This window comes from Branchiostoma lanceolatum, chromosome 2, assembly GCF_035083965.1.
Source record: "Branchiostoma lanceolatum isolate klBraLanc5 chromosome 2, klBraLanc5.hap2, whole genome shotgun sequence".
NCBI lineage: Eukaryota > Metazoa > Chordata > Leptocardii > Amphioxiformes > Branchiostomatidae > Branchiostoma > Branchiostoma lanceolatum.
The window spans coordinates 31,937,810-31,959,501 of record NC_089723.1 but is presented as its reverse complement, the minus strand read 5'-3'; the positions used below and the strand labels follow the sequence as shown (position 1 = coordinate 31,959,501).

The 21,692-nt window shown below is 42.4% G+C and overlaps 4 protein-coding genes across 4 annotated transcripts in view; 3 read left to right on the top strand and 1 right to left on the bottom strand.

The window, feature by feature from the left end:
* The window catches only part of LOC136428652 (gamma-tubulin complex component 4-like), a 29,692-nt gene extending 18,243 nt beyond the window's left edge, over positions 1-11,449 (bottom strand). The window contains exons 1-14 of the mRNA XM_066418332.1: positions 11,259-11,449; positions 10,656-10,797; positions 10,255-10,358; positions 9,969-10,022; positions 9,537-9,673; positions 9,082-9,187; positions 8,748-8,840; positions 4,677-4,845; positions 4,214-4,338; positions 3,839-3,889; positions 3,480-3,585; positions 3,195-3,302; positions 2,804-2,912; positions 2,280-2,457 (exon numbers count right to left, since the gene is read on the bottom strand). Coding sequence (XP_066274429.1) covers positions 2,280-2,457; positions 2,804-2,912; positions 3,195-3,302; positions 3,480-3,585; positions 3,839-3,889; positions 4,214-4,338; positions 4,677-4,845; positions 8,748-8,840; positions 9,082-9,187; positions 9,537-9,673; positions 9,969-10,022; positions 10,255-10,358; positions 10,656-10,797; positions 11,259-11,333 — 1,557 coding nt within the window. The 5' untranslated portion in view covers positions 11,334-11,449. The remainder of the gene's footprint in view (positions 1-2,279; positions 2,458-2,803; positions 2,913-3,194; positions 3,303-3,479; positions 3,586-3,838; positions 3,890-4,213; positions 4,339-4,676; positions 4,846-8,747; positions 8,841-9,081; positions 9,188-9,536; positions 9,674-9,968; positions 10,023-10,254; positions 10,359-10,655; positions 10,798-11,258) is intronic.
* On the top strand, positions 20-2,078 carry LOC136428660 (HIG1 domain family member 2A, mitochondrial-like). Its single transcript, XM_066418349.1, has 3 exons — positions 20-164; positions 738-890; positions 1,178-2,078. Exons 1-3 carry the CDS (start codon positions 51-53, stop codon positions 1,268-1,270), a joined length of 360 nt encoding a protein of 119 aa, XP_066274446.1. The 5' UTR covers positions 20-50; the 3' UTR covers positions 1,271-2,078.
* A 1,412-nt stretch (positions 11,450-12,861) lies between the features above and the next one.
* LOC136428642 (pro-cathepsin H-like) lies at positions 12,862-16,785 on the top strand. Its single transcript, XM_066418317.1, has 6 exons — positions 12,862-13,170; positions 13,936-14,122; positions 14,684-14,822; positions 15,287-15,428; positions 15,971-16,127; positions 16,440-16,785. Exons 1-6 carry the CDS (start codon positions 12,919-12,921, stop codon positions 16,574-16,576), a joined length of 1,014 nt encoding a protein of 337 aa, XP_066274414.1. The 5' UTR covers positions 12,862-12,918; the 3' UTR covers positions 16,577-16,785.
* A 580-nt stretch (positions 16,786-17,365) lies between these two features.
* On the top strand, positions 17,366-20,912 carry LOC136428643 (myeloid differentiation primary response protein MyD88-B-like). Its single transcript, XM_066418318.1, has 5 exons — positions 17,366-17,760; positions 18,213-18,343; positions 18,919-19,081; positions 19,489-19,665; positions 20,237-20,912. The coding sequence occupies exons 1-5, from the start codon at positions 17,736-17,738 to the stop codon at positions 20,257-20,259; spliced, it is 519 nt and encodes a 172-aa protein (XP_066274415.1). The 5' UTR covers positions 17,366-17,735; the 3' UTR covers positions 20,260-20,912.
* Positions 20,913-21,692: the final 780 nt, after the last annotated feature.

The window sequence follows — 21,692 nt, the reverse complement described above, 5'->3', positions numbered from 1 at the left end:
CACTGCGAAGGAACAAAAGATCATTCCTCCCTTCCGAACCCAGCAAAGTCATGGCGGACAGAGACAGCAAGGACGCTGCAGCCGGCGATGCTTACGGCGATTCTTCGCTCCCAAACCCTTACGCAGGCTTACCACAGCAACCACCACACATCGAAGGTTTTCAGGTCGGTAGAAACATCATTATGAACTTATTTATCGACGAGATGCAAGCAGTAGGGCGGATAAAAGCCCTGCACTGCGATGTCTCTTATGCAAAGTTATAGCAGTTCTTATGTAATCTGTCCCTTTGACTGAGTAGGATAACAAACCAAGTAGGGGGGAGAGCTAGCACGAGACCACAAAGTGTCTTAGCACATTTTTGCACTCATTGCCAGACTCAAGACATTCAATATTGAACTCTTCTAATGTATTTCTGACCACTACCGTACATGATATTTGTGGTTTATTAAATCAGCTGTGCTGTGATGTAAGGTAACAACATCCTAATAATATGAAATTTTGATTGCTTGTGTTCATTTATATTGGCAAAGACAATTCACAAAATCATTGCTGCCTTTAGCTATTTAAAATGTATTTCTTTTCTTTTTGTTTAAACAAAGGTTTGAATAATGAACTAGGTTCAAACATATGATCTCTAAACTCTATCTCAAGCCATCTTGTAAATTGTGTTCACAGTATTCAAATATCTAACATTACCACTGTAAAAGACAATTCACAACTAGTCTTCATGCCAACAGGTATGGCGTGCCCCTGCGCAAGAAGGATTCGGGGAGAAGTTCAAGAGGAAGACAATGGAGAATCCCTTTGTTCCCATTGGCTGCGGTCTAACAGCAGCTGCCCTGATCTATGGTATTAGCACCTTCAGCAGTGGAAATAGGAGGAGATCACAGGTAAGAACTGAATATGTGGACATAGTCTCTCTATTGTGTTGTCATTCAGTATAAGTAAGTGTAACAAATGTCACTGGTAATAATACATCTAGTCATATCACGTGTATAACACAACACATATCAGCTGTTACAAAAATGTTGTTTTGCCCCCTTTCACTTTTCCTTTGGCATCATCTGTTACGGTTGTAAGAGTAATTTGAATAACCATGTTATGTTCATTTTGTGCAAAGAACCAAAGCATCATGTTTTCTTCTTATATTCAAAAATGATCTTCTTTCCCCCTACAGACCATGATGCGGGCACGTGTGCTATTTCAGGGCCTCACCCTCGCTGCCATCCTTGTAGGAGTAGCCGTGAACGGCATGAAGTCCAAGAAGTAAACCACACCACTGAAGTATCGTACCAGGGTTACGACACAAAGATAGTTCCATGCATCAAGGCAGCTTATGTTACCGAATCTATTGTATGGAAAACCTTCCTGTTGTAGCCCATAGACCTAAGAAACACTCCTTGCCGTGTCAATCTTAAACTTAACTTCCTCTACATTTCTTTTGTCATCTTGCCACAGTGTTCATATCAAATTTCAATTCATGAAGTGTATCTTTTGGTACCATGCATTGATGTAGTGACAGTACTGTGCACATGTGAGGAAGTTGAGACCTTAGTCTTTTATTTAGGGTCTCTGTTGGGCAAGCAAAATGTATTAAAATGGAAATAAAAAGTACTGGAAAAGTGACGAAAGTCAGAAGACTAAAATAAATTGTGCAGAGAAATTGGCATTCTGGACCTGTCTTATAAAATTCAAGTGGTTGCAGTGGTTGTTTTGCAGAATTCCGATATTTCTTGTGAGAATGTTTTCTGTATAAATGGCAACAAGTGTGATGTGTATGGCATTGCAGAATCTCAAAGTTAGACATAAAACAAGATGGGCTGTATTTGTGGGAAGGTGTTGCAACATAGCAAAGTAGTTATGGACCAAGATCTTGATGTCAACATAAGGGATCATTTTTGTAAATGTGATGTTGATATAAATGTATAAAAATGCATATATTCAACTGTCATACTTGGAAAAGTGTAAATCCAAGACTTGTGTTAATGTGTATAAAAGTGAATATTCTTTCAAAACAGTGATGTTTTGTATGATAACCTGTAATAATGATAAAGAAAACACTTGATTTAAAACAAGAACAGCTTCTTTTCTTTCTTGCACCCTTTATATTTTTATACTGATATCATAGTGATAGTTGTAACTTTCTCCCTTCATCTTTAACACCTCAGTTTAGGTTCCTGGGATCCCAAATTGCCTAACATAAGCAGGATATATCTCAATTAGTTGTTGTGTGTGTGTGTGTGTGTATGAGAGTCATGAAACTGCTAACACCTATTTACCTGTAAATAGTACTGTAAGTTGTCCAGTAGGAATGCCATGTGTGTTCGGAGTTGCCACTTGGCCACCTCTGACTGCTCAGAGACCATGTGTTTTCCTTCCATCTGCAGTGCCCAGCAGTGCTGCAGCTCCAGCTGAACTCTCTTCACACTGAGCAGGAATCTGAACATGGTGTTGTACCTGACAGAAAAATTATTCCTTTATATTCCAATCTGAAATCTTGACTGCCCTCTTCAAGCTGACTCTACCCACAGGAAAATAAGGAGGTATTACCAACTACCTACTACGACATTTACTACTTTCTTTTATCATTCATGTCAGTGAGCAGTCATGTAAATTAGCACACAGTGTCCTGTGTTGAGCTACACATCTTTAACTAACAGTACTTGGAAGGCATGTCCCAGAAATATTAATGGCCACTATGGAGCGGGCCATCTGGTGCATAGAACACGCCATCAAACATGGCCGACTATCCCATCTCCGTGCACGCGCCATGGATTTGCCGTGGTACCAATAGGCCACTTACTTGTCTAACACAGCTTCAGTGAAGAGAATATGCAGTGGCCACTGCACAGAGTAGGAGAGACCCAACACACCCCAACCAATCTCCCCTGATGGTAAAGGTCCTGAAGGTTCTGCAATAAATACACAGACTGGTAAAGAAAGTTGCCATTAAAAAGGAGTTTTCTGCAGCCACAGGAAGGAAAGCAATCCTCTGAACATCTACAATAATGCTGTACATTGAGTGACAGCAGGACTTACTGTGGATATCAAGGTGCCTTGTTGTCAAATTCTGTCATAAAAATGGACAGTCCTTGCTTAACCTAGGATGATGATTAATAAATGGGTCTATTTGCATGCAAAAAAGTTATGCAATAAAGGCCAACTTTAATAAAAAGGTGTTAATAGCAGCATACTTTTCTGTCCTTTTTGTCCCTTGGTCTGCACAGAAAGGCGGAACTGTGTGACTTCATCATCATCCAGCAGCACATCTCTGGCAGCCTGGAGGAATGCTGCATTCACATCTGAGGAAGCAGAGAATGTCAACTTTGATTTTCCAAAAAAAATCCACAGTAATTAGCAATTAAAGAAGGAAATTATGTATTGACACATTGTACTACATGATTCTATATGCAGGGTGTCAGTCCAAATATCAAATTGAAACTGTTAAATCCACTGTAGATAATCTGAGAACAGTTTACCATGTTCGGTGACGCTTGTGGGAGGGCCTCTGAGAATGCTCTGTGCACAGTCGATGAAAGCCAGGTACAGCTCCCCTCGCCCCAGTAGGTAGAAATCCTTCATCAACTGTCAGGGAAGGATACAAAAGTTTATACATCATGTTACTACTACATGTATCTCTTAATTCAGTTTGCTACAAAACAATGGTACATGCGAGTTGGGCAAGGGTTCCAAGGTTCCATATTTTCTCAAAATGTATGTAAATCTCTCTATAACATTAGAGGTTATAGTATACTTTTCTCTTTTCTGCAAAGAGTTCAGCAGAATTTTTGCATCAACTTCGAAGTGTACATACACTGGAGAAATACAGCACACATACCTTGAGGTGTCCGAACAGATCTGCCTCCTCTACAACTAATTTCCATAAGTGCTGAAAGAAAAATGACAACAAATTCAGCTTTGTTTGCTGCAATTTCTAAATTCAATCTTACCAGCTCTATCTGTAAGTCTGAGATGCAATCGTAAATTTTTTTTTCTATGCGTAGCCCCAGTCCTCACATTAGCAGCTTGGCTGTCAGTTATTACCTGACAGGACACTGTCGCACAGCACTGAGGGGGGCGTTATAGGGTTGGCCAACGAGGCTGAATCGCAAGCATTTCATTTCACGCTCTATTCCTTGGAAGAAATGTTACTCCTTTTATGTGTACTGGTATGTATGCTACAATGATGTGATATGTAATCAGCCCGGTTTACCTCGGCCACACTTTTCCTAATCCTGTCAATCACAGATTCAAAAGCTGCCAAATTGAACAGGGGGGCCTTGGACAGCTGATGCAGCTCTTCAGCAAACTGGTCCTCACTGTTTTTCAAAATGGAACCTGGGGATTAAAAGAAAACATACCCTGAAGGAGAAAATTTTCCTTCCTATTTTTTTGCGACAAGGTTTTGATACAACAATGTTTGTGACGAAACTAGCGCAGTGCACTCAAATATGATCTAGTGCTAGCTTTATCCTCATATTTCTGGTGAAAAAGAATGTTGACGTTGGAATTCTATTTTGCAACACATCCAACCACTTCGAATCTATTAGTACCAATCCAAACAATGCATCATAGATCAATAGATGGAATGGTTTTGTAGTCAGGTAAAGTTGAGATTTATATGACTTTTAATTCAGTCTGATTTTGTAATCTGACAAACAATCTCTGATTTTCACCTGTTCTTTTCATGGCCGGCCTGTCCTTGTCATGTTCAAACATCTGTATGCTCTCCCCCACAAACAGGATCTTCTCTGCCAGTCTGACAGGGATGTAGGACGGCAGCATCTCTGGTCTCAGAGCAAACTGTACATATGCCTTCGTCTCCTCTTCTTCCCCAGCAACTTGCTGTCATAGAATCAGAGGATTATATGTATTACAGCAGTATATAATTATAATAAGAATGGTTTTTATTGGTCAGACATTACCCGCAATGGCAGCCTATTAGCGCTGAATTGATGCAGGGTATTACAGGTTTCACATGATACACAACATATATAATATCTTATCCACACTTGCATTTTGTGGAACTGTCGCAAGGGTCTGGGCGGCTGCCATTCGGCGCCACCAGGTGACCTCAATACGACCTTCCCCAACCGAAGTCAGGTACCCATTTACACCTGGGTGGAGTGAGGAAAGTCGTGTAAAGTGCCTTTCCCAAGGGCACAAGATCGGTGACATGACAGGATTCGAACTCGGGACCTCTTGGTTCTGAGCCGAACGCTCTGCCGTTGCGCCACACGACCCCACTGTAGTTCCAATTGAAAGTTGGAACTACAATATGGAAAGGTGAAGTTTATTTTTCGTAAGAAAAGTAATCTTACTGGGGGTATAACACTTTATCCCAAAGAACTTATACCTCGTACCTTTCAAAATTTTATCCAGTTGCTTGAGTAACTATTTTTGGTGTATACCTTGTATCTATAATCTTGGGACAGACTGTTAAAGACTGATGGGTGAGTGCAGTTTTTACATTTTTTTCTAACCATGTTTAAAGTGAGCAAAGTTTATCAATTTAACAGCATAACATCACACACATGCAATGTTAGGTATTGCAATCATACAACACATGAGACAGAAAGGGTCTGTATGCTTTTATTGGATATTTCATTTTCTGCAGCAAGAAAGCCTTTTTAACAGCTTGGAAAACTGGTCAGTACATTCCTGTGCACCTGCACACACCCACTTTGGTTCATCACAATGAGCACTGTGGATCACTACATCACTCTTACTTACAAATATATACACTAACTTCATGTACATGTCTAACACTTAGCAACTCATCTGACTCATTATCAATTGGAAAGTGTATTGGTCACTGACAAAACCTCAGAAGGGCTTGGTTCTGCACAGGCCAAAAACTTGTTACCTTTGAAAATTTTCAAAACACTTCCTTCAACAGCAACTTAAACTTAGCCAACTACCCGATTGTATTGAAGGGTACAACTTTATTTTCCCTATCACAAATTTCCTCAAAGAATTTCTAATGTCACTGGTTCAATATCAAATGTGAACATGCCTCACAGTCACATGAAACTAAGTCCGAATTTATTTTACACATCTGACGTGATTTTCCACACAATTTCTAGATCTGATCTAATCTTGTGCAGCCTCAGTTCCACATGCTTCTTGTCTTCTGTTTGAATTTTCTCTCCAAACCTTGTCATGAAATTCACAGGATCCCACTGAGTCTGCAGTTCTTTGTACTTAGCCTGCTTCTCTTTTAAACTGTCCATCTTCCTTACGCCCAAGATCCTACTTGAGATGTTCTCCACAACATCAGCTCCACTGTCGGTGATGAAGTCTTCCTCCAGCCACGAAGGCCACGGGATGTCATGAAAGCTCACAGCCGATGAGTCACAGTGGTAGTTAATAAACTTCAGCCACCTTTCTAGCTTGACACGGGCCCTTCTTTCCATTTCCAGGAGATTTTCTTTACTCTTCTGAACCATGAGCTTCTGCAGGCGCGGTGTCACAAGTGTAAACTGGGTGGAATATGCCGACTCCTTGCTAGAATTATTGGGGTTGTAGAGGGCAGCCATTGTCATGAGTGGGTTCAGATATGCCCTGTCGTTGTCCATGAGAAAGACATGCTCTTCTACAGGGATGGCAAAGTAGGAGGCCATGAAAGTGATAACCTCCTCCACCGTGGTGCATTGGCTGATGGGAACCTGCACCTTCTCCGATGACACTTGCCAAACCACATCCACTGTGGCTGGAACTGTAGCGACGACGTGTTGGCTTGATATCTTCTTTTGAAGGCAAGTTCTCATCTCAACCATCCGTGCTAGCAAGGCCTTCCGAAACTGTCTGCGCTTTTGATGTTGCTCCTGGATCAGTTTGAGAGCGAGCTGTAAGAAATCTGTGTGCAATTGGTCCTTCTGTGCGATTTCCTCAAAAGATGGCATATCAGGTGTAGATGCAGTCTCTTCTTCATCCTGTGCTTCATCATCATGCTTCAGAGATTGCACCTGATGCACAGTGCATCTTGAGTCAGCTGATGTCTCTGGGCTTCCGTGGTCTTCACTCCTGGACATGAAAGACAGGCTTTCTTCAGTGCCAGCTTTGTAATCAAATGAAGGTGACAAAACCTCACTTCCGGATAGAGCGGAGTTTGTGGAAATTTCTTCCATGTCCGTGTATGTTGTTTTGGTTGGAGTTGGGGTTGGTGTTGGATCTTCAGAATTCAAATGCAGGTTTATGAGCTCTGGCTCCACACTGGAAGTTCCTGACACTGATCCTGAGGAGTACATGTAGCTCTGGCCATCCGTGCTGAATGTTGACTGCCGTGATGAGAGACTCGTGCTCGTCCTGTCTTCCGGAAACACCACATCAGCACTTGACCCAGTGTCAGCATCACCAAGATCTGCATTTGTACTTTCAATACAACTAGGCGGCATAGTGTCTGACACAGTTTGTGCTGTACTGGAAGAACTTGCTGGAGACACAGTCCCTGTGCCATGAGTATCATCTTTACTAAACTCAGTGTTGTCATCATTACTAAGCTCACTGTTCACAACACTGGTTGGAAGTGATGTACTATAAGACATACAAGTTTCCTGATCCATTTCTCCAGCAGACTGCTCTGGTACTGTCTCCAAACAAGGTTGGTCTGGCTTATCTGTCACACTGGGAAGGGAATGATCACTGCTCGCTCCAGAAACCTGGACATCCCCTTTGTTGCACCTGTCATCACTGGGTGGACCACTGCTGTATCGGAAATCCACAGTTGGGAGAAACACACCTGTTCGCATGGTCCTTTGGTCTTGGTGTGAGGCCATTTTGACGACTGGTCAATTCAATGCCTCAATAGTTACCAGATACCTGACAACTATAGGCAATTGTTGCCAACAGAGTAGAACCCTCAGTGATTATACTGCACTACAACCAACAGTTAAGGATCGAGATCAGAGAATGGTGTAATACAAATTACGAGAAACCGCTGAATGTTATAAGATGTAGTTCAGCACGCTGGCTCAAGACCATGACCTTAATGCATCAATGGTGTTGACATAGGAAGTTCCTAACAGTAGAGACCCTTCTCACCATTCATCCTCTTTCTCTGCTTGAAACAGATACTCTCAGAGGTCAGCAACTGTTGTAAACGGATCTATCATTGCATCTCGGGTGGCCAACTTAACTTCAGGGCAGAATATAATAACGACATTGTTGGCATAGCAGGTTACTAGTAAAACATACAAGATTGCCTTTCAGTGTTTTTCACCATTAGCACTGCCCATAGCCTTTGTGGACATCAGCCTTTCACCCTATATATCATTCACATACCCGATCCTATTACCCCAAGATGGTGTACGTATCCAGGGGGTAAACTATGGTCAGAACTTGCCTGGATGCTAAACAACCAGCGCTATGCAATACCAATCCCTCCGGCAGGGGGAGCAACATAGGTTCAAAACACAAATTAAGTCCACTGCTATAGTTCTCTGCAGTAGACTTCTATCAAGGACTTGAAGTCTATCAGGTTGAAACTGAGGTTAAATCAGGGCGGTTTCCTGGACCCATCACTCCTTCCCAGGACAAAAAATTTCAATCTGTCCAAAAAAACTGAACTGCACAACAAGAAATTGCTTGAAATGACAGATTCAACAAGGAAAATCAACAACATGGGCCGAAGCAAGGAATTCTTGGTTTGACTTCAAGTGAAATAAAATCAAAGGTGAATTGTTCCCAGATTATAGTACCCAGGCCACAAGCATATGAGACAGTCTGAAGAGAGACATTGTGCCTACCATGAGTTCCCTTAGCTGGTTCCCTGATAACCCTCCGATCCCCAGGTCATCATCATCACCCTGGCTCCCTGCTCTGGCTGCATCTGCCAACACCTGCAGCATCAACAACACAAAAACTGTAAGCATAACTAAACTGGAGATCAAGTACAATAAAACATAATGTGCAGAGATATGCACTTTATAAGAACACTTATTTTTGTTTCTTACTGATGTAAACTGCAAACTTTCTGAAACAATACTTTGGGAAACGACAAAAACATGCATTCAGCTATTGAGAACCATTGATTGACAGCAGAGATGTGCAAGAGTAGGAAGGCTTTGCTACAGTACACACCTTTCCTTGGTGTATGAAGAACTCGTTGTATATGTCCAACAGGAGTCCATGAATCAGCCAGGCTGACAGTTGCTTGTAGAGCACCCCATGACAATAGTACAATATTCTGAGGAAGAGAAGGTTTCATCCTGGTTAACATAACTATGATACTGTTACACTGTGGACATGGAGTAAACATTTGTGGGTAAAGAAAACAGACAAGAATGAGCATCATACAAAGTTGAGTCAATGTCACAATGTGTTTGCAACTTTTGTGACTATCTACATCCACAAGTCACAGCTGCTAGGTTCTGAAGTATAGACTCAACTATATTGCTTGCCCTCAAAGTACAAATGCATAATGCATTATGTGAAGAATCTTAATAGTAAATGAGAATATACAAAAGCAACAGTCTCAACTGTAAAGAAAGTCAATGACAGACACGAATTACGGCTCAGCACAGTTTTCTACTTACATCTCCATGGCATTCCTGACCTCCGGCATTCCACAGAAAGAGTTTTTGTGCAGAATCTCCAGGATGTAACAGCCATGTGCTCGCTGGCTTTCCACTTGTCTGATCACTGATGAAATGGCTGGGAACAGCAGCTTGTACTAGGAACAACAGAAGGCCATTACTTGATGCAATGGAGAAGAGTTTAGAGCAAATCACCTCATCAACAGTTACTGTATATCCCTCGTAATGAGCTACAGTCATTGCAAACTGTTGTGATGTTAGGTTATTATGACATAGTTTGCAGAGCCTAACATTATTCTTTGTAGTCACAAAGTTGAGTACAGCAAATAACCAGTACAGATATAATGAAATCTGTTATACATGTAATTTTGTACGTAATGGTAATGACATATACATGTACCTATACAAACTCCTGAAAATAAAGGCACTTACCTGCATCAGTTCAGTTTGGACATAAAACACAGTCAGCTGAGGGTCCTCCAGGATCTAACGAACAAAAAGAAATGGTGAAAAGATTCTTTCCTGTTGCACTTGGCTGTTACAAAAATTCATGAATGCTTACGTCCAGAACTCTGACTGAGCATTAACTTGAATCTCCAAGCAGATGTAAGGATATAGCTCATTCTCAATACAATAGTAATGTATTTTTTAACAGATTGCTTCCATAGGGCTGGATCCTTACATCTGCTTGGAGATAACATTAACCCCCCACACCTACCTCCCGCTCCAGGGTGAGCAGTGCCTGTCTGTAGGGTTCCAGAACTCTCTCCACTCCACTGCAGAACGCTATCAGGTACAGTCCATGGAGGTCGGAGGTGTGCGCTGAAATAGAAAGGACTTAATCTTAGAGGTAAATCAAACTTAATCTTTGAATATATTCATTAACCAGAGCGGCTCTTGGTATTGGTTCCCATCTGTTTCTATGTATCACAAAGCCTTGCAAGAATGTGCCGTCTGCCTACTTCCATAAAACAAGTGGTCTGACTCCAACATTTATAATTAATAGAAGACTATGCTACATTTATGATATAGCAGGGCTCTTTGGTTTCCTTCTAACAGATTATAGATCGCGAGCACCATACTGGTCCTCAACACTACTCTGTAATTTGACTGACTTACCTTCCTCTTTGCCAGGATGAATTGGTGCCCCACCATACTTTGTTGTGAAGGCCTTGAACTTCATGTAGAAAGTGCCAAGTTTACAAAGGGACGACAGGATCTCTTGTTCACTGGGATGGATGAATGGTAGATCTGGAACAACCTTAAAATACACATGTAACAATTTGAGATTGAGATAAACTGCCTCAGTCACAATCTCCAAGCAGATGTGGGGAACACATCCTTATGCACTCTTTCACCCAAAGCAATCGACATTCTAGACATTCAAATTGTATGAGATGTCAATCATACATTCTGAACAAATCAAGGGGGTTAACCTCCTTGAATCCAAGGAAGTTTAATATAGATACCTCCTTGTTAGAACAAAATACAGGTTTATTCAACAACATATCTGAACACAGTTGTAATACACTAGTACGTGTGGTTGTCTGTAGCAGCATTCCATGTAATCTAAATGCTTCTCTATACATGTCTAAGCATACTGCTAGTGCTGATCATCTTGCCCCGCTTCTAGTAATAACTGTATTAAACGTACATGTCGTTCATGATCATAACGCCCCCCTCCCCCATGGCTGAATGAAAACAATCAAAATTCAAACCAACCTCCAAACTACCGTCCTTCTCTACAAATATGTTGCCTGGGTATCCACTGAGGGCCAGTAGCACCTCGTGAAGCATGTTGAACCTGTTGGTTTGGTGCTACTGATGAAAAATGCACATAATGACCATCTCGGTCCCTTAAAAAATACAACTTCCGAATGGCGGGCGGGAAATCCCTTAGCTGGCCTGTGATTGGTGGAGCGAAAGAAAGTTACGTCATTTTCAACTTTGACCTAAGTTGATTTCAAGGGAATCCCCGATCGTGTCTAAAATCTGGATTTCAAAAACTCAGAGACTCGGGAAATTGATATTTCTGACAATTTAAGATTTAAATGTAAACCAGCGATCCAGTGGGATATTCCAGTTGTGTTTGCTTGTACGATTTCCCGCCGGTAAATATACTGATGAAAACGCTGGCCAGGTTTATAAAGACAGTGCGGGTACCGCCCCCTGTCCCTAGCCGACTGTCCAAGGGCCTCTCTTGCTTGCAGCAAGTAGGTTGAAAAGGGATTTAACCTCATTGCTTGCAGTCTTATACATTAGCAAGAGCAGCCCTTCAACAGTCGCCGCATCTACCCATGACACGTGGTCACACCATGATAGTAGCATTCAAAAGTTCTTGAAACCATCTGGCAAAGTATCATCAATCATATCGACAACACCAGACGTCTGCTTTGGCATGAGTCAACGGGTAATTAAGTCAGTTGTCATATAATTACAGGTAAATTCTCTATACGTAAGTTTTTTTGATTTTTTTTTTTCATCTAGCAAACATAAATAAACAAATACATGTACAAAAAAGATGGCGACGCACTCAAGTTAAGTCGGGAGGTCGCATGATATGTAGAATTTAACCTCCTTCAGTCAACTTATGTTAGCGCCGCAATTGAACAACATAAGAAAAAGAATTAAACAAAAATATATCGACACATACATGGCCGGATAAATGAATGAAATTATAACATAAGAGCGCAAATCCTGACCCCCCCTTTCTACTAGTAGGTGTAACTGGTAGGACACAGATAAAGCCATTTGAATTATGAGATTCATGGAGGTGCAAACGGGACGCACAGTTTGAATAATGAATTACTGCGTTAAGCACCGTAATCTTACAATTTGTAGTGGAGGTGCAAAAGGAGGATCCACAAAGTAATAAATACGTAAGGTTGGCATGGGACAACCAGGGTCAAGGCTGAAGTCTGAACTTGATTCACGGCCGACATCATCATGTTTCCGTTTCCTGAGAAAAGCACGAGACTGTCAGCTGACCCCTATATCAAAGGTATGCTGGCACATGCCTTTTGAATTAGGTAGATTTAGTTATATTGACCCACTGAGCACGCTAATCATGGGCGAGGACACTAGATGTAAGCAAGGAGGTTAAATAGGAAGTAATGCAACCGGCTCTGTACGCGCAGTGTATTCAGACAAAATGAAAATGTTTTTTTTTGTAATGATCAGAATGTACACTAGTTTCCTGTGGGGTTACATCACATCGATACATTTTGTATCAAGAAATTGTCTTTCCTCCTCTGAGTTATTATCTTTTCTGTATTTCTTTTATATCATATTTTCCCACACCCCTCCGATCCACTTGGTCCGTCCCCATTCTAACCAAGGAGGTTATAGGCTGTAAGTTGTTCAAACTACTCCAACAAGCAAAATGGCACGCCTCTTCCTACTCGCTTTGGTCGGATTTAGTGCCATCTTCGACTTATCCACGTCCGTACCAGTGGCCAGTCGAGAAGACTTTCACCTGTGGGTGAAGAACAACGGAAAGACGTACCACGACGAGAAGGAGTTCGATCGCAGGTTTGCAATCTTCTTGCAGAACGCCGAGGAAGTGGCCGCTCACAATGCAGGAGGCCACTCCTACGAGCTCGAGCTCAACAAGTATGCCGACCTGACGTTCGAGGTTTGTTAACTCTGTCTTAATTTTCGTTATCTCAAAGATATATGGCAATCAAAAAGGAGTACAGTCATGTGAAACATGTCCATTTCATTTGGGATTTATAGTACTGTTGTCCACGTAAACCGTCCCGGAAATAAATGTCCCCTCTACTTCCAGCGCCCTTTGCATGAAGCAACACATTGATTGTTAGATATCGGTAATGGACCTACGTCAGTCGCTGACAAATGCTCGTTCCACATTGAGGAACTTCTTACAGCTTAAAGATGAATATTTCTCAGTTTTAAGCCAAGAGAGGTGGCGCGGCATTGTACTTCTCTTGAGTTTAGACTATAAAAAAACAATATCACGAGACGCAATTCAAGTTCGATGGCTTTTGAACTATGACATTTGCAGAAGTGTTTACAGTGCTGTTTTATTGAACCGCCAGTACTGTGCTGTAGCTTAGAAACGTGTCACGAACCATGCTGATATGTCTATGTCTAACATATCGCTTTTTCCAACAATGGCCCGTACAATGTTACTGTATTTTTTCTTTCAATCTTGAGATCTTTGTATACTAGTATCGTTTGAAACAGCTAAATCTCTGTGTGTTTCTTCACGTTAATCTTGGCGAATTAATGTTTATTTTCCACGGATGGCCATCACGTCGATAACCCACGTTGCACATATTAAGCTTCTTTTTGTGTGGACATTTTCCGCCAAATCTCAACATCAACTAGCACATTTACAAAAGTGACGGACCACTGTCATGATTCTGTATCACACAAGGAATTTCGGGATACGTACCTGATGACGACACCTCAGAACTGCTCGGCCACAGGGGAGAGGAAGCCGAGGGTCCCGTCCCGGGCCGGTCCCGTCCCGGTGAAGAAGGACTGGCGGGACAGACCCGGGGTGGTGTCCGCGGTGAAGGACCAGGGCCACTGCGGGTCCTGCTGGACGTTCTCTGCAACAGGTGGGTGTGGAAATACACTCTACATGCCTAGGTTCGGCTCTGGCTGGTTTTTGACGTGTTTTTAGGCGTTTTTGTCGGGCTTTCTATTTTGTCCCATTTTCTTTATGTTGCCAAGTTTGGCCGACAAAACGCCTAAAAACACATCAAAAACCAGCAAGAGCCGAACCTCTCTGTTTGGAGAGTATGGGAAATATAAACATAGGAACCGCACTGAATAACCTGTTGAAAGAGAGCTCAACGAGTATTGAATTCTTGACTTTGATCTTTTATTTTGACATATTTCAGTATTAGTGATGCCTTTTTGAAATATCAAATCATAATGTGTATACGTAGTTTACATTACGTAATATTAGATTCACGAAATACATGTACAGTGCAGTATACAACTCCGGCCCAGTTTCAGATTGTAGTTCTTACAGAAATTCGGTTTCGGCAAGCCCTCCTTTCAAGTCTTGCCCCAACCTCTCTACAAGGTGAATGCAACGTGAGAAATAATTTCTGAAGCCCATGTGGTAGTTCTAAGTTTGTTTTTTATTCCCGGTACTCTGATATTTTGCCCAGGTTGTCTTGAGTCGGTGACCGCCATCGCGTTCGGTGCCCCCATGAACCTGTCTGAGCAGCAGCTTGTCGGCTGTGCTCAGGGCTTCAACAACCACGGCTGTGAGGGCGGCCTGCCGTCTCAGGCTTGGGAGTACGTCATGTGAGTGGAACAACTGAAGTGACTTGTGAAGTTAGTCCCCACACAAAATGTCTCAGTGGTGGCTAACTGGGGCGCAGAATAGGACCCTCATTCCCCATCGATATGAATAGGACACATACTAAATATGCGGGTGCAATATCATCGAACCAAAGGAATGTGACATCAAGTCAGGTAGTGTGAATATATATGGCCTCCGTCGATCAGTATTGACCATGGTAAAATCCTAATTCACAACAGCCCAGTACAGCATCGGCTACTGCTAAACAGCAATATAAGCGACTGTCCAGTGTGAATAATGACACTGATAAGGTGGTCATCAAAAGTTAATAATAGTAATATATTGTCAGTGTTTCTTGCCGCTGCCTCCAGATCCTGACGGTGAATATCCGAAGTACAACTTACTTTACACACAATATTATTTTGAAGACTTGACATTAATCCTATATCATTGTCCCTTTTTTCAGGTGGGCCCAGGGTATTGAAAGCGAGAAGGACTACCCTTACACCGGTAAGGATGGCAAATGCATGTTCAACAGCAGCAAGACTGTTGCTTACGTCAGAGATGTCGTCAACATCACACAGGGAGACGAGGACGCAATCCATCAGGTGACGTCACAGTTGTCTTGCGTCAACTGAACGACGCTTAATTCATGTAACACTCACCTAATCATTCGCTAAGTGTGGTATCTTGTTGCAAAAACGCAAGATACGCATTTTTCTTTATTTTCAGTTAGAAATCCAAAATAACACAACTGTGCATAAAGCACCGCCCGGTAAATTAAATTAAGAAATCATATAATATCACCTAAAGTACTCCATTTAAGCCCTCCTCTCACTGGACCCGCGGCACGCTGGCGTCGCTGCGTTGCTGCGTCCTTAACTGAATTTGTGTTACCCTTGAACTTTATAATGGGAATATCATTCAAAACGTACAAGTATGACCAAAAAGACAACAAAACACGTAAAGCTTTAAAAAAATATTTTTTGTCGATGAAATTCGTTTAGTGCTTTGTCAATTCGATCGGCCGCAGCGACGCCGCCAGCGCGCCGTGGGTCCAGTGAGAGGGGGGCTTTACCACGGTATTTTTCTAGTCTTCCTCTCCTTGTCGCGATGATATATTCAAGACGTTTTTCTCTGGTTTTTACAGGCAGTCGGCACGTTGAATCCTGTCAGCATCGCTTACCAGGTTGTTACTGGCTTCCAGCATTACAAGAAGGGCGTGTACTCCAGCAAAGTGTGTCACCACGACCAGCAACACGTCAATCACGCGGTACTGGTCGTGGGGTACGGAGAAGATGAATCAGGTCAGTCAGACGTTACTTGAGATGTCAAAAGAGTTTTGTTTTTAAAAGTAAATCAGTGTACGTTGAGCGTTGGCTCTCATTGATTGAACGGACATGCTTTCGACTTATCTTCAAGCAGATCTATCGGTGGCAAGGCCTTGCAGTATCAAAAGGACCAACCAGTACCAAAAGCCTTTTACCAAAAGCCACCCGACTGGTTGCGTGGCCCTTTTGATACTGCCTTGCCACCGATAGACCTGCTTGGAGATTAGCTTTCGACATGAAAAGTTTCAAAATGCTATTCCTTAATGTGCTGTACCTGTTTCATCACAGGTGTTCCCTATTGGATTGTGAAGAATTCCTGGGGACCCAAGTGGGGCATGGACGGCTACTTCTGGATCGAGCGCAACAAGAACATGTGTGGGCTGGCGGAGTGCGCCGCTTACCCGCTGCCTCCGGACGACAAGTGATGCGGCGATTCAGACAGTGTGCATTTCTGGCCGTGCCACCGTCTACTACAGTAATCTCCAAGCAGATCTATCGGTGGCAAAGATCGTATCCAACTAGCAAAATACCCATTTTGCCAGTTGGATACGGTCTTTGCCACCGATGCATAGTAGATCTGCTGGGAAATTATATTACAGCAGAAGAGTTGATGTAATAAAAACGATCACCATCACACGTGACGTGAGATTAGTTCATTGCGTCATTGATTATTCCTAGTCCATTGCAAGAAGATGCGCATGCTAGCGCTGGTCAGTTTTCAAACCTTACAATTCAAATCTTACCAGGACGGGGTACTACTCCGGAGCGATCCTGTCGACGAGTAACGTTACATAAATTTATATACAGCTGAAGACTACTAGTACGTAGTAGTAGCAATGAAACAAAATGATAAAATAGCGTGTCAGATAATTAACGCATGAGGCTTAGCTTTACAGTATATTTCTATAGATACTGGTATACATACTGGTATAATATACCTCCGATGATAAGCACGTTTGAGGCCAGTCTGTCGAGCATGTGTCCCATAGAAAGCTATGAATTGCTATTGGAGGATGCCCGTGGCTTTGTTCAATCAAAACGTTTCGATTCCAATCTAGTAACATCAGTGTGTGTGTGTGTGTGTGTGTGTGTGTGTGTGAGTGTGTGTGTGTGTGTGTGTGTGTGTGTGTGTGTGTGTGTGTGTGTGTGTGTGTGTGTGTGTGTGTGTGTGTGTGTGTGTGTGTGTGTGTGTGTGTGTGTGTGTGTGTGTAGATACTGGACATGGTTTTATGTGTGAAGAACATGCACATGATGAGTATCAAAGAAGGGTACGGTTGAACAGAAAGAGGATGTTGACCTTTGCTCCTTGCGGATTTCATGAAAAGAGCAAGCCCGGAAACTAGCGGTTTGCCAGCACGGTGACACTTGTGACCTCTGCGTAGGCGGAAGTTTACATTATTCAGTTCCCCATGTTGATAATCCTGTACATGTTGCCGTTGTAATCGGCTTTATTTAGATACGTGTAATCATCCCGGACTGTTATCTTACACGATGACGCCTTGTGACTTATTCTCCCGTGGCTAGCAGACGTCTTTTACATAGAAATATTAGGTCCCCAGAAATATCAGGTCCTGAACTTCCAGTATGGCAGAGCAGGAAATAGCCACAGGTATGTGTAATTTGAGTAACGTTTCCACTCGGCTGAACCTGTAAATGTCTAGACTGTTGTTTAACATTCTTACCACGTAAGGTGTGAGCCTTTACGAACCAGGATGTCTCCCAAGTTGAATTTGCGTCAGAAAACAACCAGACATCGTGTGTGAAAAGTCATAGACATTGGTGGCCATTGGAATTTTCTATCCCAGATGAACAGGAAAGTTAGCAATTTGCCATTGTGTTACATTTACCCTAATGCTAACAAATATAACGTTACATGTATTTCGGGGAATTGCCGAAGGGCATTTTCATTGAGATGGACAGTAGGAAAAACATCGACTTCGCATGACGAGGTATATGCTATGGTAGTTGGGGGTACAATCTTAACATAGTACTAGTAGCATGTATAATATCATACTGACCAGCCAACAGAAATCTAGACACGTAAAATTGTGTTATTTCCAGGAGCAGGTGTCCTAATGGAGGATAGAAGCCAGTACGAGTACGACCTGTTCATCTCCTGTCATGTCAAACAGCTACCGTGGATTATAGAGATGTTACTACCTGCCTTAGAGAACCCACCACTTTCGTTGAAGGTACGTACGTTCAGGTTTCCATGCGTTTTTTTTCACGTGGGAGGATAGACATGTCCGTAGCCAGGATTTTGTTTGGGGGTGGGGGTTCTTCAATACTATCAGAGGGACCATCGAGTGCCGCAGATGCGAGACGAGCGCCGTAGGCACGAGCTTTCTAGAGGGGTCCGAGGGCATGCTCCCCCGGAAAAGTTTGAAAATTGAAGCATCTGAAATGGCATTCCCTGTGTTTTTGAGAGTATTTCAGGGGGAAAATTCTGAGATAAAGTTAGCAGTTTTTCTTGGATTCCAGCCTCGCTGGTGACATTTGACATTGATTATTAAAAAGTGGACCTTTCAAGCGTATGGGGGGGTTCTTCCGAATCCCTCGAACCCCCCCTGGCTACGGGCATGATAGAGGTGAAGTAAACATACCACATGACGTCAACTCCCCTTACTCCTTCGGCAACCTGTAGTATATACGTAACGCCAGACGTAATTGAACCACAGGGATCATCATTGTAAAAGTGCGCGATGAAAGAAGTTCCATTTTTTAAACGGAAATGCAATTTTCTACTTCCTGTTACGTTTTCGTGCAGGTGTACTTGTTTGAGAGGAACTCCCTCCCCGGTGAGGTGATCGCTGACGCCCTCGCCACCGCTGCGCACACGAGTCGGAAGGTCATCCTGGTCTTCACAGAGGACTACCTGGAGGAGGAGTGGAACCAGTTCGAGGCTAACATGGCGCAGGCCGCCAGCCCAGGTACTGGGAAACTGAGCAGATTGACTGGAAAACTGAGCAGATTGACTGGAAAACTGAGCAGATTGTATGGTGACGAAACTAAGAAGTTCCGACGTATTTTGTGTAACATTAGATTACACTTTTGCACTACATGTGTAGTTTAAAATCTGCACCACTACATCGTCCTCGGCGTCCTTGGTCTGGACCTAATACTCTAACTTGGGGTTTTAAGCTTGTCCAGTATAGAATAAAAGTCACTTTCTCTTCACTTCACTTCAGCTCAATATCTAAGCATGGGCTACCGTGTCGCCGCGAGCAGATCTAGAGGGGGTGGCCAAATTTTCGATGGTAGACGGGTTGTGGTGGGGCCGGGGTGCATGTAGACAACACTGCGACGATCCAGAATATGTCTGTTATCATCTCCATAGGCAGCAACACCCGCTGTATTCCGCTGAAGCTCCATCCGTGCGAGATCCCCGACAGGTTCCAGAGCTACCACCCGCTGGACTGCACCAGTCCGATCATGAGGAGGTTCTTCTGGTTCAAACTTCTCAAGGCCCTGGACTGCGGGGTGGACCACCACGCAAACCTACTTCAGATGAAGTGTAAATCAAAAGTTTTACATGTTTTACTGAAAACCCGACGTCAATACGTATGCTAGTGGACGATTAAAGATGGGTCTGGAACGTACTAGTAGCTCACGAGAATCCATGTCTCCTCGCTAGTGTTATAACGTCACGTACGGTTCCTTTGCAGTTTGAGCGATTGAAGTCTCACGCTCCTGACCCCTTTTTATTATTGACCACCTGTTACGGCAATCTCGCGACCGACTCTTTTTTGACCACCTGTTACGACCGGTCGACCGCTTTTTTGACCACTTGTTGCGGTAATCGCTAAGCAGATGTAGGGATTCGGCCCAGTCTGTTTTTCGCTTGTTTTTGTACGTCTTTTTTTCTTTTTCATAGTTGTGCATCTTTTTACTCTTTACTCTTTTTACGCTTTAAATAGCAACAAAAAAGTTGCAGTGCTTAACTTAGTAAAAAGACGTACGCGTACAAACCACTCGTAAAACCTGAGGCTGAGCCGAATCCCTACATCTGCTTTGATACTACTGTTACCATGGTTACGGTGCGTCGTTACAGATGTCTTACCATTTTCTCCTGTCCCTTTCTACAGATCCGTTCCGGACACCTCCCTAGTAGCCAGGGGAACGTCAACCCAGGGAAACAGACCGTCCGTATATAGAATATATATAGCTAATCAGTATTTGAGGTTTGTATCCTCCTATTGAGGACACGGACCATGAACCAGCTTTCGCTCTACTGTATGTTTTGTACCATGTATATGTAATGATATATGTTGATAGAGTTATTAGGACGTAAACGTGTCCCTGTTATATATCATCTGACCCTTACCTCTTCCCTCATGACCTCAATGAGAAGCGGCCTGCATGCCGATTTAATCTTCTCATGAATAAATAAAGGTTCAAACAAACAAACAATCAAACAAACAAACAAACAAACAAACAAACAAACGAACAACATAGATAATAGACATAACATGATAGAAATATATGTTACCTGTAGCACAATTGAGTGATGCGGCTGGGCCGACTATTTCCACAGAAATTGTCGATTACGTCATCAACTATATTGCATGCGATGGACTTGGCCATGAAATTTAAAGTCAGTTGACCTGATTTTGTCGCATAAACATTATAGATTTATATTATCTCATGACCTTGTTGTTGAATACATTTATGTTCCACGCACTTCATAGACGTCCCATAAGCCTGCAAGGGCTTTGTGCTATGAAATATACAAGACATCGTAATAAATTCAGTTCGCATCAAGACCATGTCGCATTTTTCTATCATAATTGATGATTATTTAGTGAAGGCGGTGAGAAATAGAGCCTCCTTGATTTATATATATGTGTTGTTATCGTAATCGATTTCACTTAAATTTGTCTCGTGCGTTTCTGTCTAAAGGAACATCAAATGCTATTTGTTTTGTTTGTCATTTTGCATTCAGTCATATACAATAACGTACTCTGAACAACTCGAAGCAACAAATAAAACAGTCTCAAAGTCTCAATTGCCTTGAGTAACTAGACAGTGAAATCAGGACTTTCTGTGTGTAATTTTCCATCATGTGATGTAGGTCACAAACTAGTGTTTCCGCTACAGCGAATGGAATTTTCCGTTTGTTTTCAACAATACGTCACGGTGACTAAAATAGACTTAAACAGGTGACCTACTTGCGTTCTCAGGCCAATGGCATTATAATAAATGTTCACCGCCTAAAGAGGTAGTGGTGTCTCCAGAGAGTCTCAAGTAGAAAAGAGACTTTTTAAAACCTCATTGACTAGTTGATTGACCCAAAGTGTTTAGCCAAGAGTGATTTAGCTCCATGGACAAACGAGGTTTTACATAAAAAGAAAAAAAAAAAGTCAGGCAAAAGACATTTTCCATGCTCTATCTGCCCAATCTCATACTGGTATGTCAATCAATACGTTTGACTGTGAGACACATTTCTTATGATACCAAGCATGCCTTGTTTTATCAAGGAGGTTTTCTCTCTATTAAACCTCCTTGGTTTTATCAAGGGGGTTTTATAAAGATAAAAGACTC

Bases quoted from the DNA above. Each gene is read 5' to 3' on its own strand.
- LOC136428660 (XM_066418349.1), top strand. From the start codon at position 51: ATGGCGGACAGAGACAGCAAGGACGCTGCAGCCGGCGATGCTTACGGC. The intron at 165-737 runs GTCGGTAGAAAC...TCATGCCAACAG, and splicing joins CACACATCGAAGGTTTTCAG to GTATGGCGTGCCCCTGCGCA. The intron at 891-1,177 runs GTAAGAACTGAA...TTCCCCCTACAG, and splicing joins GAAATAGGAGGAGATCACAG to ACCATGATGCGGGCACGTGT.
- LOC136428642 (XM_066418317.1), top strand. From the start codon at position 12,919: ATGGCACGCCTCTTCCTACTCGCTTTGGTCGGATTTAGTGCCATCTTC. The intron at 14,823-15,286 runs GTGAGTGGAACA...CCCTTTTTTCAG, and splicing joins CAGGCTTGGGAGTACGTCAT to GTGGGCCCAGGGTATTGAAA. The intron at 15,429-15,970 runs GTGACGTCACAG...TGGTTTTTACAG, and splicing joins ACGAGGACGCAATCCATCAG to GCAGTCGGCACGTTGAATCC.
- LOC136428643 (XM_066418318.1), top strand. From the start codon at position 17,736: ATGGCAGAGCAGGAAATAGCCACAG. The intron at 19,082-19,488 runs GTACTGGGAAAC...TCATCTCCATAG, and splicing joins GGCGCAGGCCGCCAGCCCAG to GCAGCAACACCCGCTGTATT. The intron at 19,666-20,236 runs GTAAATCAAAAG...CCCTTTCTACAG, and splicing joins AAACCTACTTCAGATGAAGT to ATCCGTTCCGGACACCTCCC.